The following is a 14,848-nucleotide window of genomic DNA, read 5'->3' as shown; positions in this document are numbered from 1 at the left end:
TCTGCAAAAAATTATTTATGCCCAAAGAAACCCACTCAGACTCAGACGAATACAGCGGGGAAAACAGCTACAGCGATGACGGGTCGTACAGCTCCAACTCCAATGCCCTTTCAGACCTCTCCTCTAGCAGCACCATGCCCGCTCTGTTCTCTGTGCAGACAGATGCGTGCTCTGGAGACTATGACAGAATCGAGCTTCTTATCAGACAGGCCAAAACACTGAACGTTCTGGACATAACAGAGAACGACAAAATGGCGCTCTTCAGCAAGATAGTCGTGCGGTCCGAGGCAGAGAGCATAGACGCAGAGCCTTGGATCACTTCCTTCTTTTCTCTGATGGAATACGCCCAAGTGCGGCGCATGCTGCACCCCAAGGTGTGCGGTGCCATAGAAAAAGTAGCAGGGCATAAGGAGATGAATCTTCTTATCTCAGCCCGATTTTCAAATGTGCCTGAGGAGGTTGTGTTTGAGATGTATGAGGCTCTTCCTGAGATCTCTGCAAAGGCAGGAGGGCGGCAGCTGATGCTTCTTTCGCTGGAAAAGCCCGTTGGGAAGGAGGAGGAGAAGGAGATACATGCAGTCTTCCCCACCTTCAAGTTTGCATCAAGCGCTAAGCTCTTTCCCGTGAACACTGAAGACATCTTTCTCATCCTGGGGAAAAAGAAGCCTGTGTTCGTGTGTCCAATGTCGAACAACGCTGTGATAAAAGGGTATGTGCTTGATAAGGCCGATCTTAATGAGTTCATTGCAGCAATGAGGGAGTATTACGTATAGAGGTATAGATAGAAGAAGAGGCTAACAGTGCTAGAATAAAGTTGTTTTTATGCAAGACAGTCTAACTATTCGTGGGATAGATGGGTGCTCTCTTTGCGCTTTCGCGGCTAAACGCTTTCTAAATAAACAGTGCTGCGGTGCTATTGTGCTTTAAGGTTCTTTATTTCTTAGATAAAAGGGTGATTGTGTGATTTGCTATATTTATTTTTAGATTACTAGAACATCTGGAGTATCTCTGAGGTAACATTGTCTATATCCTGCGTGGTTATGTTGCGGATGTGCTTTATCATTCTTTTCAGGCCAAGGATAAGTGCGTCTCTAATGCGCAGTGTGCTTTTTTCTTCCTCTGATATAAAGGAGCAGAGCTGTGTTACAATTCCATCTGGGGACACTTCTTGCACAGATGTTTTGGAGCTCGAAAGTGCATCTTCTGGACTATCCACTGATTCCCAGGGAATTGCAGATATTTTTTCTATTAGTAGTGCATCGTATGCATTTTCTTTGGTCTCTGGCTCTGTGCCTGTTTCTGCCAGCATAGCTAGACTATTTCTAGCAAGGCCTTTAAGCGTCTGTCTGGGCTCATCTGCAGGGTGCTGCACTGCTTTCTCTGCAGAGGCTTGGATGGATGGGTGCCCTTCAAAGGCGCTGATATTTGCATTAGATGCTTCATGGCTGCTTGAGAGCTCCTGTCTACTCTGCAATGTTTGCTCTGCAGACACACTGTGCTCTCCTTCATTTATCTCTCCTTCTGAGCTCTCTTTGTGCTTGTACAGCATCTCTTTCTTTGGAAGGGAGAGACTCGTCATGTACTCGCTCCAAGTGGGTGTTTCTATTTTTATGTTGTTGTTCAGCTCTGTGGTGAGATGGATGCTGTATTTTGTTATTTTGTCAAAGTCTACCTTTCCTGAGATAAGGCTGTAGAAGAAGCTCTCTGTTCTCGGTGGCCTCAGGTTATTCCCAATCTCCTCCTCTATTCCCTCGCGGCTCTTTGCACATTCGATGCTGTGCCACTTGTGGAGCTCTTTTATCCTTGGAGTGGCCAGATGCATCTCGTCTCCCACAATCTGGCACGCAAAGTCGCAGTTTGAGCAGAATATACTTGGATATTTTTTCTCTATGAAGTAGAACACGAATCCAAGCGAAGCCATTGCCTTTCTCGCTGATCCGCTGATGTTGTGGTTTCCGAACTGGAACGTGTAGTAGCGGCCCTGCAAAGTGTGCAGCTGGAAAAGAGGGCAGTAGGAGGCGTGCTTCTCGTGCTCTCTGACCGGGACATCAGACTCGCACCAGTTCTCAAGGGCTTTCATGCAGAAGTCACAGATAACAGCGTCAGGGGCAGTGCCAGACTCGTCCATGGAGAACCCTGCGTACGCAAGGTCGTTCATGTCTGGGTGTGCCAGGCTCCAGTTGCCCTTTCTAAATGTGCTTAGGCGAGACTGCAGAGAGGTGGTCTTTTCTTTTGGCATTCAACAAAAAAAATATGCGAACAAATTATACAGCAGAAGCAATTCCATACGAGCTTGATAAAGACAGGTCGAGGGCGTACATGACGCCAAGCGGCCTCAGGGAGTCGCACTTGAAGCCAGGACAGCATGTGAAAATAGCGTGCGGTGCCCGTGAGACTGTGCTGAAGATTGTTCCTAAATTTGACGGTGACGAGAACGCTGTCTATCTCCCCAGAGAAGAGATGGCGTATCTCCAAGGAAGACCGGGCGACTTGGTCTCTGTGGAGAAAAACACAGGCGAGTATCCAGAGGCTAGCGAGGTCTGTGTTGTGTTTAAAAGGATCAGGAAGACCGTTGAAAGACTGGAGTCTGTGCGCCTTATGCTGACAGACAAGAGCATAGTGTCTGGGGGAGAAAGCGCATTTGGCGGGCTTGTGAGGATAAAAGAAAATACGAAAGTAAAAGTGACAGAAAACACAAAAATAACAATAGAAACAGAAGATAAGGCTGCGCCTGCCATAGGCCTTGAGAAGGAAATTAACGAGCTCAAAACGTTCATTGAGGCTGCCCATGCCAACTCCTATGCAGGAGAGCACTCTGTGCAGCAGTCAGCGGTAGAAGAGGTTAACACAAAAAGTCTTGATGCCCACAAGATGTATCCAGAAGGAAGTGCGGAATGGCGCTCTTCTAAGGGGCTTATTGTAACAGGAGAGACGGGAATGGGCAAAAAAACGCTGTGTTTGCACGTTTTGCAGGAGATAGGCAAAGAGTGGGTGCGGGTGCACGGGAACAGAGCGAAAGCAATAGAAGATGCGTTTGAGTATGCAAAACTAAACGAGCCCTGCACTGTCTGGATAGACCGGATAGACAGGTATGTGGAAGAAAAGTCTGCAGAAACTGTGATATGCATAGAAAGGATACTGGAAGAGATTGCTAAAGAAAAAAGAAAGATAGCAGTTATTGCAACAGCAAATGATCTGGGGCAGGTGCCAAAGGATTTGAAGAACGCCCACATGCTGGATAAAGTAGTTGCCCTGCATGCGCCGACACTAGTGCAGAGGAAGGCTCAGCTGCTGGCAGGCGTACAGCTGCACAAGATGCACAGAGGGTGCTCAGTGGATCTAGACATGGTAGACAGCGCAGCCAAGCGCACAGCAGGGTTTACGCGTGGAGAGATATATCTCCTGCTAAGAGACGGGCTGTTTGGAAGAAGAGTAGCACAGACATCTGAGGGTGTAGTTGAAACAGCAGATCTCTCTCTTGAAGCGTCTATTACCGGGCTAAAAATAAAAAAAGACGGAGAGAAGAGCTGCTGCGATGGGCAGTGCATGGCGCGGCTGATGAACAGCATTGTAAGAAGCATTCCGAGTGCTTCAGACGGCGTGCCTGCAGAAGTGCCAAATATTCGGTTCTCTTCTATATTTGGGCAAGAACAGGCTAAACAGAAGCTGAAAGAGGCTGTCATCTGGCCGGTGTCGCTCAGCTCTCTCTTTGACGAGATGGGCGTAACTCCTCCAAAGGGCGTGCTGCTATACGGCCCTCCTGGGTGCGGTAAAACACTTATTGCACAGGCATTAGCTAATGAGAGCGGGGCAGTCTTTCTGTCAATACGCGGGCCAGAGATAATGGGCAAGTATGTGGGAGAGAGCGAGGAGCGGGTGCGAAAAGTCTTTGCCAGGGCAAGGGCACAGACGCCCTCGATAATCTTCATTGACGAGATAGACTCTATAGCACCGCACAGAGAGGCAGAGGGCGGGCAGGTTGATAAGAGAGTTGTGTCAACGCTTCTTACAGAGATGGATGGAGTAGGCGGGGCATCGGGTGTTTTTGTGCTGGGTGCTACTAATAAGCCGTGGAGCATAGACAGCGCTCTTATGCGCCCGGGAAGATTCGACTGCCATGTGCTGGTAGACCTGCCAGAGAAAGAGACTCGCAGGGAGATCATACAAAACAAGCTGAGAAAAACAGTGCAGGCTGTGCAGAGCTGGAAGAGTGCCAGGCCTTCAGACAGTGTGTCTTTGGAGGAGTATTTTGCAGAGATAACAGAGGGCTTTACGGGGGCAGAGCTAACAGGGCTTTGTGCTGACGTGGCTATGGAGGCGGTTAGGTTTAAAATGCAGGAGATACACGGGATGAAGAAAAGCTCGGATGGGGTGGAGGATATAACAGACAGGCTTAAGAAAATAGCCAGAGCAACCAAGCCAAGAATTCCCTCAAAGGAGATAGAGACCTTCAGAGCCTTTGCAAAGGACCCTGCAAGTATTCGCATAGAGTAAAAGTGTGGAACGTTTTTAGACCAGTGCACAATAGCCCGAGAGTCTTATAGAGATAACCAGTGCATGGAGTATGGCATGTGGTGGAAATAAGAGTCTGCTGTGATTTAGCTAGAGTAGCTCAAAAGATGCATGGCGCTAATTGGGTAGACAAGAGGTAAGCTATTGGAAGGTGTACAGTTCAATAAACAGAACAGTTTTAATACAATTCTCTGGGCTGTATTACTTTTTACGCTGCATATACTGAATGTTTGATTTTCGTTGTATGTGCAATCTTTGCATTAAATTAAAATTAAAATTAAATTCGTACTAACTTGAACTTGGCTGTGTGAGCACTAACTTTTCTTTATTTATATTTGAATACACTGCAGACGCTTCTTAATTCTATAAATATCCGTTTTACTTTTATTGCAGGAAAACAATGGAGGAGATGCGGGTGCTTGTGACAACAGACAACCACCTGGGGTTTTTGGAGAGGGACCACATTCGGGGAGAGGACTCTTTTCGGGCCTTTGAAGAGGTGTTCAAGCACGCACGGGAGGTAAGGGCAGACTGCATCCTTATATGCGGAGACCTGTTCCACGAAGTGAGCCCGTCAAAGTACACGATATACCGGACTATGGAAATACTGCAGAGGAATATTTTGGGAGATAAGCCCATCCAGATAGAGTGCACAGACAACGAAAACTTTGTGGACATCCAAAAGAGGACAAGACAGGTAAACTACTACAGCCAGAACATAAACATAGAAATGCCCGTGTTTGCCATCAATGGAAACCACGACGAGCCGTCAGGACACAAGGGCGTGACTACCCTTGACATTTTTGCAGAAGCCGGGCTGATAAACTACTTTGGAGCACTGGAGGGGAAGAAGAGCGCCATTCGAGTGCGGCCGATTATTCTGCGGAAAAAGAACGTGGTTCTCAACCTGTACGGGATGGGCGGGATTCGAGACGAGGCAATGACCAAGCTGTTGGCTGAAGAAAGGCTTACGTTTGAGTCGGCAGGAAAGGGGAGCAAAGTGCTGGTTTTGCACCAGACAAGGTGCGGAATGGGCGGGAGCTCGTATGTTCCTGAAGAGCTGCTCAGCAAGGAGATGGACCTGGTCATATGGGGGCACATGCACCAGTCAGAGCCAACGCCCGTAGAAAACTACAAAATGGGCTTCCACACGATCCAGCCAGGCTCAACGGTGCAGACGTCTCTGTGCAGGGCAGAAAGCGGATACAAGCACTGCGTGCTGCTGAAGGTCACAGAAGAAGGGTGGCACACAACGCCGATCCAGATGAAGAGCCCGCGCAGCCTGATATTCAGAAAAATTTCTGCACAGAACAGCAACATAGAGGAGAAAATACGGACAGAAATGCAGTCTATCCTGGAGAAGTGCCAAGACGAGCACAGACCGCTGGTTAGGCTGAGGGTGGAGGTGGATGAAAGCATTGTGAATACAGTCATCCCCAAAAGAACCATGGAGGAGTTTAAGGACAGAGTTGCCAACCCCAAGGAGGCGCTTCGGATAATACACAAGAAAAAGCAAGTGCCTGCTAATAAAAAAGAGGCTCTGAAAAACATCTACAAGAACGCACAGTTCACTGTTGAGCTGGAAGATACGCGCGTTCTCTCCAAAAATGTGTTTATGCAGAGCATTATGGAGTGCGTTGAGAGAGAAAACAAAGCTGTCATATCGCAGAAGTACGACGAAATCGTGCAGGAGGTGGTGAAAGTGCTCAAGTCGCACAGGTGGACAGACATAGAGAAAGAGATACAGCCTGCAGTGCACGAGATAGAAAAAAGGCTCACATATTCATACTCTACCGCGCAAACAAGAGGCCACTCACCTGCTGGCACAAATCTTCCAATAAAAGAGGATAGTCTGAGGAAGAGAGAAGAAGACATATCTTTTGCAGACAGAGCGTCTATCCCTCCCCAAGAGCGCTTAAATTTGCATGAGTCTGCAAAGACTAAAGATCTATGTGCAGAGGCATCTTCTGCGATGCGAGATATTTCTTTTGAAGAGGCTGAAGAACAGCTGAATAAAGATGGTTCGTACTGCTACATTTCGAAAGAAGCCTCAAACGATGTGTACAGAGCCATAGAAAAAGAAAAAAGCGGCTATCAAGAAGAGAATAAAAACAGCGCTGACAGTGGAAATAGTGCAAAAAGGGTAAAGACTGACTATACGTTTTCGTCTTTATGGGACTAGATTGGATCTTTAGAAGAGCAATTTAGCATTTGTGCGTGTTCAGAGGAAAAGAAGCACAGATAGAACACTATTGCGCAAGCTCTTTTGTTCCTGCGTTATCTTTCTCTATTTTAAAAGAGCAATTTTAACTCTTATCTCGTACCATTCCTACATTCTCGTACAAAGTTGAAATAAAGTGTTTAGTATTTGTTTATGCATGTGAAGACTCTTTTGCGCAGAAAGCTTTTTATTGCAATCAATGTGCTGTACATTGCCGTGAACTTGCTCCTTGCCATTAAAACTGCGGTGGTAGGCAAGTACAATCTCTTTGTCCAAATCAGCTCAGCTGTGTTTAGTATGTGTGTTTCAGCATTGGTTTTTGTTTTGGGCATTCATTACGTAAGCATCAACTGCATGATGTACGAAATATACCTGGGAGGAGCCAATGCTGCAGTGCTGCTTTTTGTGCTCTTTTTGCTCTTCCTGCTGCACTTTAAGGCAAGTGCGCCGCTGCAGATTATTTTTGAAAATATACCAATAATTGCTGTCTCCATTTTTTCTGTGCTGGTATCAGTGTATGTTGCGTTTCTGCGGAAGTGCATCGTGGATGGGCTGGTCTATCCGATATTTATACAGAGAAGGAAAAAGATAGAGTCTCGGGCGGTTCTTGTGCGAAGAGAGTATCCCGAGATCTTCACTGTCCAATAGAACAAATCAACGCACAACCAATCAGTGTGTCCAGAGGGAGTAGATAAAACATTTTCTAATCTGCCCCGTATGAATTCCGACAATAAAACACAGGAAGCAGTTTCAAAGAAAGTACAGGAAACAGACGAGAAAGCACACAAGCAGGTTCAGATGATGCAGCAGTCAAAGCTGGGCCAGATGGTGCCAACACAGTTTGAAAAAGTGGGCATAAAGCAGATGGCAATGGTGTCTCTTATTTTAAACGCAGCGATTTACATATACGTGTATGCGCTGTATATAGCGCTGTATTCGACAAAAACAGAAGACTCTTTCGCCAGCTCGGTCTACGGCATTATTCTAGGCGTCGTTTATCTTTTGAGTTTTTGCCACGATCTTTTCGTATACTACTTTAACAAGAGCAGCATGCTGCTTTCCTTCTTGGGGATTCGGCTTCTCAGCTTGGCCGTCACTATTCTATTCGTGTTCTTCCTCACTGGAAACGCAGCCACCTTCCTGTTCAAACTGTTTATAGTATTTACAAACATTCTGTTCTGTCTGATGTACATGTATATATTTTCCATATACATTTCAAACATGAAAACAGGAGGATCTTCCAGCAGAGGCGACCATCAGGAGGTATAAAATCTAATGCATCGGATAAAATATGGCAGAGTGCAGAGCACAGCATTTGGGCATTCTCAGATGAAACTAAATAAACTCTACGTTAAATGGCATGCTGTCTTTTTCTTTGGCACACTTTCGTCTTTTATTTTACTATACTAGAGGGATACTCTGTGCTCTGCACACTCTTCTTTTGTTTGATCTGTGTGCTTATGTTATGATTGTAAGCTTTCATAGCAGAGCTTTTATTTTGCAGAATGAAATAGATGCACAATGCGTACGTGTCAGAAGATGCACATCTCTTGATGTGTTCCATTGCTCTATCAGCAGTCTGTTTGTATTTATCCTGTTGCTATTTGTGCATGTAATTATTTTTATTTAAAAAATGTTAAGAGTGTACAATTGAACATGTGTACTATATAATAAATTTACTAGATTCGTTCTATTTTGTTTAAATTTATTTCAATTGTGCAAATACCTAGTGATTTATTGAGAATATAACCCGAGAATATGCAGTGTATTATTTATATGCCAGAGTAGCTTAGATTTGTTGTATACTCTGAGAAACATGTATAGATCGAAGAAACAGAGCACACACGATGCAAGAATGCCCTTTAGCAGATCTAAGCGAGAATAAACAGAAGAGATAGACACAAGCCCGCTATGCAATATGTGGCTTATCAGTGCATGCAAGAACATTCTTTTTTAGCAGTCTAATTGAGATATTCTAAAGTTTTATTGTGGTGTGTCTTTTTCAGAGCTACATAGAGTGAAGCTTCAGTTGATCTGAAATTGGGCTGATTTTCTTTGGCATATAGCGCTCAAAGTATAAATACATGCTGCAAAATTTTTTGCAATTTTTTAAGCTAATGAGCAACAAACAATCCATGAATCAGAAACTATTTCTATGGCTGGCTGCGTGTATTCTTTACATAGGAGTGGCTCTCTGCGATCAAGAAGCACCTAAGAAGGGGCCCTTTGCAGAGTACATAAAAATAGAAAGAGCCCCAAATACTATAAACGAGTCCATAAAACTTTTACTGAGCAAAGCGTTTAAGCTATCTAACAGCATAGTAGAGTTTCTTTTTTCGTTCAAAGTCATAAAAGAAGCGCTGAAGCCAGGCATGTTCAGCAAAGTGATGCTTGCAGTAAAGATAGGGGTGTGCATCAACTTTATATTCAATTTCAGCACGAACAGAGAGAATGCACTGAAGCCCGTTGTAGAAGACCTCAAAGTGCTGGAGGCAGCAAAAACAAAGAAAGCTAAGAAGGAGGAAGAGGAGGAAGAGGAAATAAGACGCATAGCCCAGCAGTACAAAGTTAAAAATGCCAACAGAAAAGACCTCGCATACCATAAGAACGAGGTTAGCAACAACGGCCAACTAATGATGTTTAGCAAAAAACCCATAGACAGATCAGAGGAAAGCGCAGGGAGGAACAGAGAAAATGCAGATGAAAATATAAATATACTTACAAAAGACACTATGGCCTCAAAAGTGATCAGATTCGTTACGCTCTTCTCAATTAACATGGCGTATGCGATATCGCTCTTCAACTCATTTATTTTTTTATTTGTAACACTCACTGTCCTCGCAAACTACCTGGTGGGCTCTTCTCTGTATCTGTTCTTGTACAACAACTGCTATTATGCATACAGCTTCTTTAACATTGCCGTTAGAGTGCTGGAAAGCCTGTCTTATAGAAACGGCGTTGTGTTCACAGGATGCCTTGTGGTCTTTGGAAGGTCGCTCAGCGAGTACTACAACGCATTCTGTCTAGACAACAGGAAAAAAAGAGCAGTAAAGCTCCATGACGTAAACTTGGGGCTGATAAAAAACACCATTGTAAAAGCGCTCTTTATTCTGCTGGCTGTGAAGTTCAACCTCAGCATTCTACTGATATTCATAGACCCTACACTTACAGCTGTTATCTCAGACAAGGTTTTCAGCTTCCTGCTAGACCAGTTTGTGGGGGAGAAAAGAGTGAAAAAGATACGAGAGACACTGGAAGACACAATTGACTACGATAAGGAGGTGCTAATATGCAAAATCATATCTGCCATAGGCTTCTCTATATCAGCAGTTTTCCTGGTCTATCTGGTTGGGATAGCTGTGAACTCTCCAAATGTTATTAACTTTTTCCTGCAGGAGAGCGAGATTTGGCATCTGGGAAACAGCAGCGCAAGCCCGCTTTTAGAAGCACAAGTATAAAGCATCCACGAAGTTATTCAATACACAGGGAATAGCGCATAGAGTCTACAGTTTCTGAGTTGCATAAACAAGACATTTTAGCACAAACTAGTTTTCACAGAGAAGTAATCTAAACATTCTGAATATGCAGATATATGGAACCTTTTCTCTGGTCTTTAGAAAAACAGATGTAAGCGCACACACAGAGAAATGCATTCGAAATTTGTGGATGCACACAGTATGTTTGAACGAGAGCATACTCACTCCTTTTATAGCACAATATTCTAGGACTTAGAAGACTCAATAAAGTATAGATTTACTAGCAGCATTAATTTGACTTTTTGCAGAGCAACCATCTATGTTGCATTATTTTTAGATAAAGCTTAGGCTACTCTTCTTTATTTCTTGAAAGAAGGCCATTTGTAGTGTGCATTCAGTCTGCTTGTGCATAAAAGAGACTGTGCACTGCTTCCAGAAGTGCTGTGTCTTTTCTCTCTGCTTTTTATCCACGATACACAATCTCTGTTTTGCAAATTTTCTAATAATTTGCTCTTCTTTTGTAAAAAATGTACAATGGATACGAGCTGTGGCTTACGGCTGTTCTAATTGAAAAGCTAGTGATAAACATACGAAACAATACAATAAAAAACTTTATGTACGATGTGCTGGTGTCCAACAAAAGCCTTTTAGAGACAGCCATAGATTTTATAGACAACTCCAGCGCGGATGGGCCGCTGGTGCTGCCCAAAGCGAGCCTGCTGAGCATTCTCTACAGAACCCAGATTTTTATAATGGCGGTGATTATCGGGTCTTTCAGAATAGTAACAAACTTAATTGTGCTGAAGATTCCAATAGCGCTGTTTCTGATCATATTTGACCACTTTGACAACAGACACTACAAGGTGGCCAGCTCTCGCGGGGTCTTTGATGCTGTCTTCTTCACGTTTCTGTTTCTGGTGCTCATATACTGCGCAAAGTGCACTATCCGAGAGGCTGTTGTGTTTCGAGAAACGCACTTTCAGAAGAGAGCGGCAGTGGAGTGTTGATAATGAGTAAATAAATTATTTTGCAAAAAATACAGAGTGCTGCATGATAGAAGTATTTAATCAAGGAAAAGAAAGTGTATATAGACAGTTTATCAAAAAAGTGCGAGACATTGGGTTTGTTCGGGTGGTTTGCATATCTAGGGAGATAGATCATTTTGCAGCGCTGTTTTCTGTGCTGACCATACTGGAAAAAGAGCTCATAAAGCACGAAGTGGTGTGGGAGCGCAGGGAGAAGGAGGAGCGCAGTGTTTTTGAAATAGGCATTGGCGAAGGGTGCGAGGTGAGGAGAGGTGCTGTGCTCAGCGCAGCAAAAGAAGCAAGAGCCTCAAAGGACGTGATCCTTCTGTGCGGAGAGACCCTTGAGCTGGCTGTTTTCAACTTGTGCAAAAGCATAGGGCACCTAACGCCAGACTGTCTGTGGAGCATATGCGTCTCCACGTATGGACAGACAAACAGGATAGAGCAGGCAGAGTGGCGCAGCCCTATCAGGAAGAATGTGCACGAGGCTGTCTCAGAGGAAGAGGAGGAAGGACACGAGAGCTACGAAGAGAAAGAAAATATAAACACAGAGGAAACGGGGCACTTGGAGATATACAAAGAGATTGTAGCAGAGATAGGGCGGCTGGAGAGAGACGACGAAGAAAAAAAGTCGGTTCTGATAAAGAGCGGCGTGTACTTCCCGTTTAGCAAGTGGACTACCCTGTACGAGGCGCTTCTTAACGACTTTGGGGTTATAGAGGAGCTGGGGCTGTTTTTCCAGAGAAAGAACACAAAGCACTGTCTCCTTGAGAACGCTGAGTATCTCCTGAACCAGTTTCTGGCAAAACTTGGCGTTGCAGTGGCTGCTGCGCAGGAAACCTCGCTGAACAACCTTGTAGGGCCTATCCAGAAAGTCGCCCAGAGAAGCTTTAATAAGCGGCACACGTACTTTAAGCACTACCAGTACAACCTGGGGTTTTCGCACATTGAGGTGTTTTACTCAATATGCGCTCTCATAAAGAAAGGCTCTTTTATAGAGGCTGTGTTTGCGTTCAGAAACATCAAATACATAGATGCAAAGAAGGGCCTGCTTGAGTACAAGAAAGTGGTGCAAAACATAAAGAAAAGCATAGAGCGAAGAAAGGTCTTAAGAGTGAACGGAATAGGGCTGGTCCTCATACCCAAAGGCGCTATTTCTTTCAGGTCAGAGAATGAGACAACGCTTATGAAAAAAGTGTTTGTAAATGTATGTCTACTGTGCAAGACTAGAAACCCGCATAAGGAAATCATCATGACTGCATATGTAGAGGAGAGCAAAAAGTACCGGGTGTTTTTCAAAAACGAAGAAGGAGTCCACTGGGTGGAAACAGAAGAAAAGACTCTCAACCAGTGCATAAAAGGCGTGCTGGAGAGGCTAGTGGAGGAAGACTGAGTGATATCTAGACGTACTTGATATTTAATTAATATATATCACATGCTGGAAAAATTAGCTGGAAACGCAATTTTTCTTCATAGGTGTGGGATGGCAGTACAGCCATTAGTTTTTGGAAATAAAGTACAAAGTTTTAAGACGGCAGACAGAATCTTTTCTTTTGCTTAGGTGGACAGTTCTCTGCCTATGCACCTTTCAGAGGATTTGGATAGTGAAAATGGAATAAAGTGCTTATTTTACTGCTTATCAAGTATTCCTTTATGGTTTCGAAGAAAAAACAGCTTATACAGCTATCTAGCCATTGAAAGATGTAATAAAGCTCTTAACTTTAAGTAATTCTATTGTCATTATATGAGTATAAAAAATAAAAATAAAATATTTCCGCCTTGGGAAGCCCCTGATCCTTAAATTATTTTTTTGCTATTAAAACTTTTACAATGACCAGGAGAGAAGTTAAGTTAGAGATCAATGTCAAAGGAATACTAAAGGAGTGCCAGTCTGTTATTAAAAATGATACATCTATCAAAGCAGGTGACAGAGTAAGCCATATGAACATGCTGAAGCGCATAATTAAGGATAATCTAAGGATAGAAAGCAAGGAGCTTAGTGAGGAGAAGAAAGAAACTATTCTAAAAATAATCGAGAATGATGCCTGCCAATACTTTACATACAGTTCAAATGAAGGAATTTCTATGCCTATAGTAAGTTCTACATTATGGTGTAGAATTCAAGAAATAGTTAAATATGCATTCATGTCTTCAGTTATTGAACTTGTAAATCCAAATAAATTTATATACAATCCTGAGCATGGAATAAATAGAGAGTTTGACATACATGAAAAACTAGATAGTATAGCTCTTTCTCATGGAGAGCTTAATTTAAGCACTAGAACATACATTTTGATGGTTGATGATACAAACTTGGAAAATATTCTTCAACTTACCTCAGAGGGTCTGGATAGAGAGAATGCTTTTTTTGTTTTGAGTTCAATGGATTCATTAAATATAGATCTTTTTAAAAAGTATACATCTGTAAAGGGATGCTACAGTCTGGATGATCTATACACTCAAGAAGAAGACAAAGTTCCACTGATAGACTACGGACTGAAACTTATTTACGAGAAATATAATGAAATTAATGATCTAATAGAAAACATCAATGAAGTAGAAAGTCCTAGCAATAATAAAATACAGGATATACCTGCAAAACTCAGCAATTTGTTTGAAAATGAAGAGTTAGAAGTAGTCTTTTCTATTCTCAATAACAAACAGAAAATCTGGAGTGAAAAAATGATACACAGCCCTATAGTTAAGGCACTAGAGTGCATGGCAACTAGAACTGATTTACTAGGTGGAAAAGGTGAGCCAAAGGTGCTGAAGATAAAAGCAGACTTGAGCAACTTCAGTAAAGACTATATAACTAGCCGTAATGGCTTGTTAGAAATAATGCCTGAAAAAGGAGAAAAACTACGGGGTGAATATAAAAGTATGACGAAATCTGTTGACAACGAAAAAGAAAAGTGGGATAAAAAAGAAAAAAGTCTGACAGAGTGGAAAAACACAACTGACCTTGATCCAAACTCGCAGGAGTACCAGGAGGTAGTGAGAAAAGAGGAAGAAGAGATGAGAAGTATACTGCGTGAAATTAATTTCCTAAATAATAAGATATATTTATCAAACTTTGATACTGAAAAAGTAAAATTAATTTGTAGTGGCATTAATATTCTTCGAGCTATCTCAAATGTATTACCTAGCTTAAGCCCAGTTCAGAAACAGCACATTCTCAAGAAGATAAAAGAGTCTGCAAACCTACTAAACATACAAGTAGTAGTAACAGACGAGCCAGAAGCAGTCGAAAAAATGAAGGTGAATGAGCCAGTTGAGCAGCACCAAACACTAGACATGTCTGGTGAAACAGGATCTAATCCAGCAGATGCATCAGCTCGGACAAGCACTCTTGGAAAAGTACTAGCTGGTGGCCTTCTTGTACTGGGATCAATGGCATATGTCAACCATCATTCGAAGAGCAAGCCAACAACTGCTGCAAACAGTGACAGCGATAGTTTGTATCATTTCATGGACAGCAGGCAATTACGAAACATGAACAATCACGATATATCTTGAGCTATCTGGCCCCAGCCAGCTACTATCAAAATAAATTAGTTTTAGGTTCAACCAATCTATCTGCACACTTTCTATCTTACTATATTTACACATTCTAC

General features: G+C 43.1%; 10 protein-coding genes across 10 annotated transcripts; 9 read left to right on the top strand and 1 right to left on the bottom strand.

Annotated features, from left to right (window-relative positions):
- Positions 1–17: 17 nt before the first annotated feature.
- Positions 18–773, top strand: NEMIN01_0571 (uncharacterized protein; the record flags this gene model as incomplete). Its single annotated transcript, XM_051476513.1, has 1 exon — positions 18–773. The coding sequence occupies one exon, from the start codon at positions 18–20 to the stop codon at positions 771–773; it is 756 nt and encodes a 251-aa protein (XP_051332473.1).
- A 215-nt stretch (positions 774–988) lies between these two features.
- On the bottom strand, positions 989–2,239 carry NEMIN01_0570 (uncharacterized protein; the record flags this gene model as incomplete). Its single annotated transcript, XM_051476512.1, has 1 exon — positions 989–2,239. The coding sequence occupies one exon, from the start codon at positions 2,237–2,239 to the stop codon at positions 989–991; it is 1,251 nt and encodes a 416-aa protein (XP_051332472.1).
- A 14-nt stretch (positions 2,240–2,253) lies between these two features.
- Positions 2,254–4,494, top strand: NEMIN01_0569 (transitional endoplasmic reticulum ATPase; the record flags this gene model as incomplete). The annotated part of the gene is made up of 1 exon (XM_051476511.1): positions 2,254–4,494. The coding sequence occupies one exon, from the start codon at positions 2,254–2,256 to the stop codon at positions 4,492–4,494; it is 2,241 nt and encodes a 746-aa protein (XP_051332471.1).
- A 427-nt stretch (positions 4,495–4,921) lies between these two features.
- NEMIN01_0568 (double-strand break repair protein MRE11) lies at positions 4,922–6,694 on the top strand (the record flags this gene model as incomplete). The annotated part of the gene is made up of 1 exon (XM_051476510.1): positions 4,922–6,694. One exon carries the CDS (start codon positions 4,922–4,924, stop codon positions 6,692–6,694), a length of 1,773 nt encoding a protein of 590 aa, XP_051332470.1.
- A 192-nt stretch (positions 6,695–6,886) lies between these two features.
- Positions 6,887–7,381, top strand: NEMIN01_0567 (uncharacterized protein; the record flags this gene model as incomplete). The annotated part of the gene is made up of 1 exon (XM_051476509.1): positions 6,887–7,381. The coding sequence occupies one exon, from the start codon at positions 6,887–6,889 to the stop codon at positions 7,379–7,381; it is 495 nt and encodes a 164-aa protein (XP_051332469.1).
- A 69-nt stretch (positions 7,382–7,450) lies between these two features.
- NEMIN01_0566 (uncharacterized protein) lies at positions 7,451–8,002 on the top strand (the record flags this gene model as incomplete). The annotated part of the gene is made up of 1 exon (XM_051476508.1): positions 7,451–8,002. One exon carries the CDS (start codon positions 7,451–7,453, stop codon positions 8,000–8,002), a length of 552 nt encoding a protein of 183 aa, XP_051332468.1.
- An 848-nt stretch (positions 8,003–8,850) lies between these two features.
- On the top strand, positions 8,851–10,191 carry NEMIN01_0565 (uncharacterized protein; the record flags this gene model as incomplete). Its single annotated transcript, XM_051476507.1, has 1 exon — positions 8,851–10,191. One exon carries the CDS (start codon positions 8,851–8,853, stop codon positions 10,189–10,191), a length of 1,341 nt encoding a protein of 446 aa, XP_051332467.1.
- Positions 10,192–10,736: 545 nt separating this feature from the next.
- Positions 10,737–11,216, top strand: NEMIN01_0564 (uncharacterized protein; the record flags this gene model as incomplete). Its single annotated transcript, XM_051476506.1, has 1 exon — positions 10,737–11,216. One exon carries the CDS (start codon positions 10,737–10,739, stop codon positions 11,214–11,216), a length of 480 nt encoding a protein of 159 aa, XP_051332466.1.
- Positions 11,217–11,259: 43 nt separating this feature from the next.
- Positions 11,260–12,627, top strand: NEMIN01_0563 (uncharacterized protein; the record flags this gene model as incomplete). The annotated part of the gene is made up of 1 exon (XM_051476505.1): positions 11,260–12,627. The coding sequence occupies one exon, from the start codon at positions 11,260–11,262 to the stop codon at positions 12,625–12,627; it is 1,368 nt and encodes a 455-aa protein (XP_051332465.1).
- Positions 12,628–13,064: 437 nt separating this feature from the next.
- Positions 13,065–14,750, top strand: NEMIN01_0562 (uncharacterized protein; the record flags this gene model as incomplete). The annotated part of the gene is made up of 1 exon (XM_051476504.1): positions 13,065–14,750. One exon carries the CDS (start codon positions 13,065–13,067, stop codon positions 14,748–14,750), a length of 1,686 nt encoding a protein of 561 aa, XP_051332464.1.
- Between the last annotated feature and the right edge of the window lie 98 nt (positions 14,751–14,848).

Source organism: Nematocida minor, assembly GCF_024244105.1.
Source record: "Nematocida minor strain JUm1510 chromosome Unknown 7859, whole genome shotgun sequence".
Lineage (NCBI taxonomy): Eukaryota > Fungi > Microsporidia > Nematocida > Nematocida minor.
The sequence above is the reverse complement of the archived record's forward strand: the minus strand, read 5'-3'. Positions and strand labels throughout refer to the sequence as shown.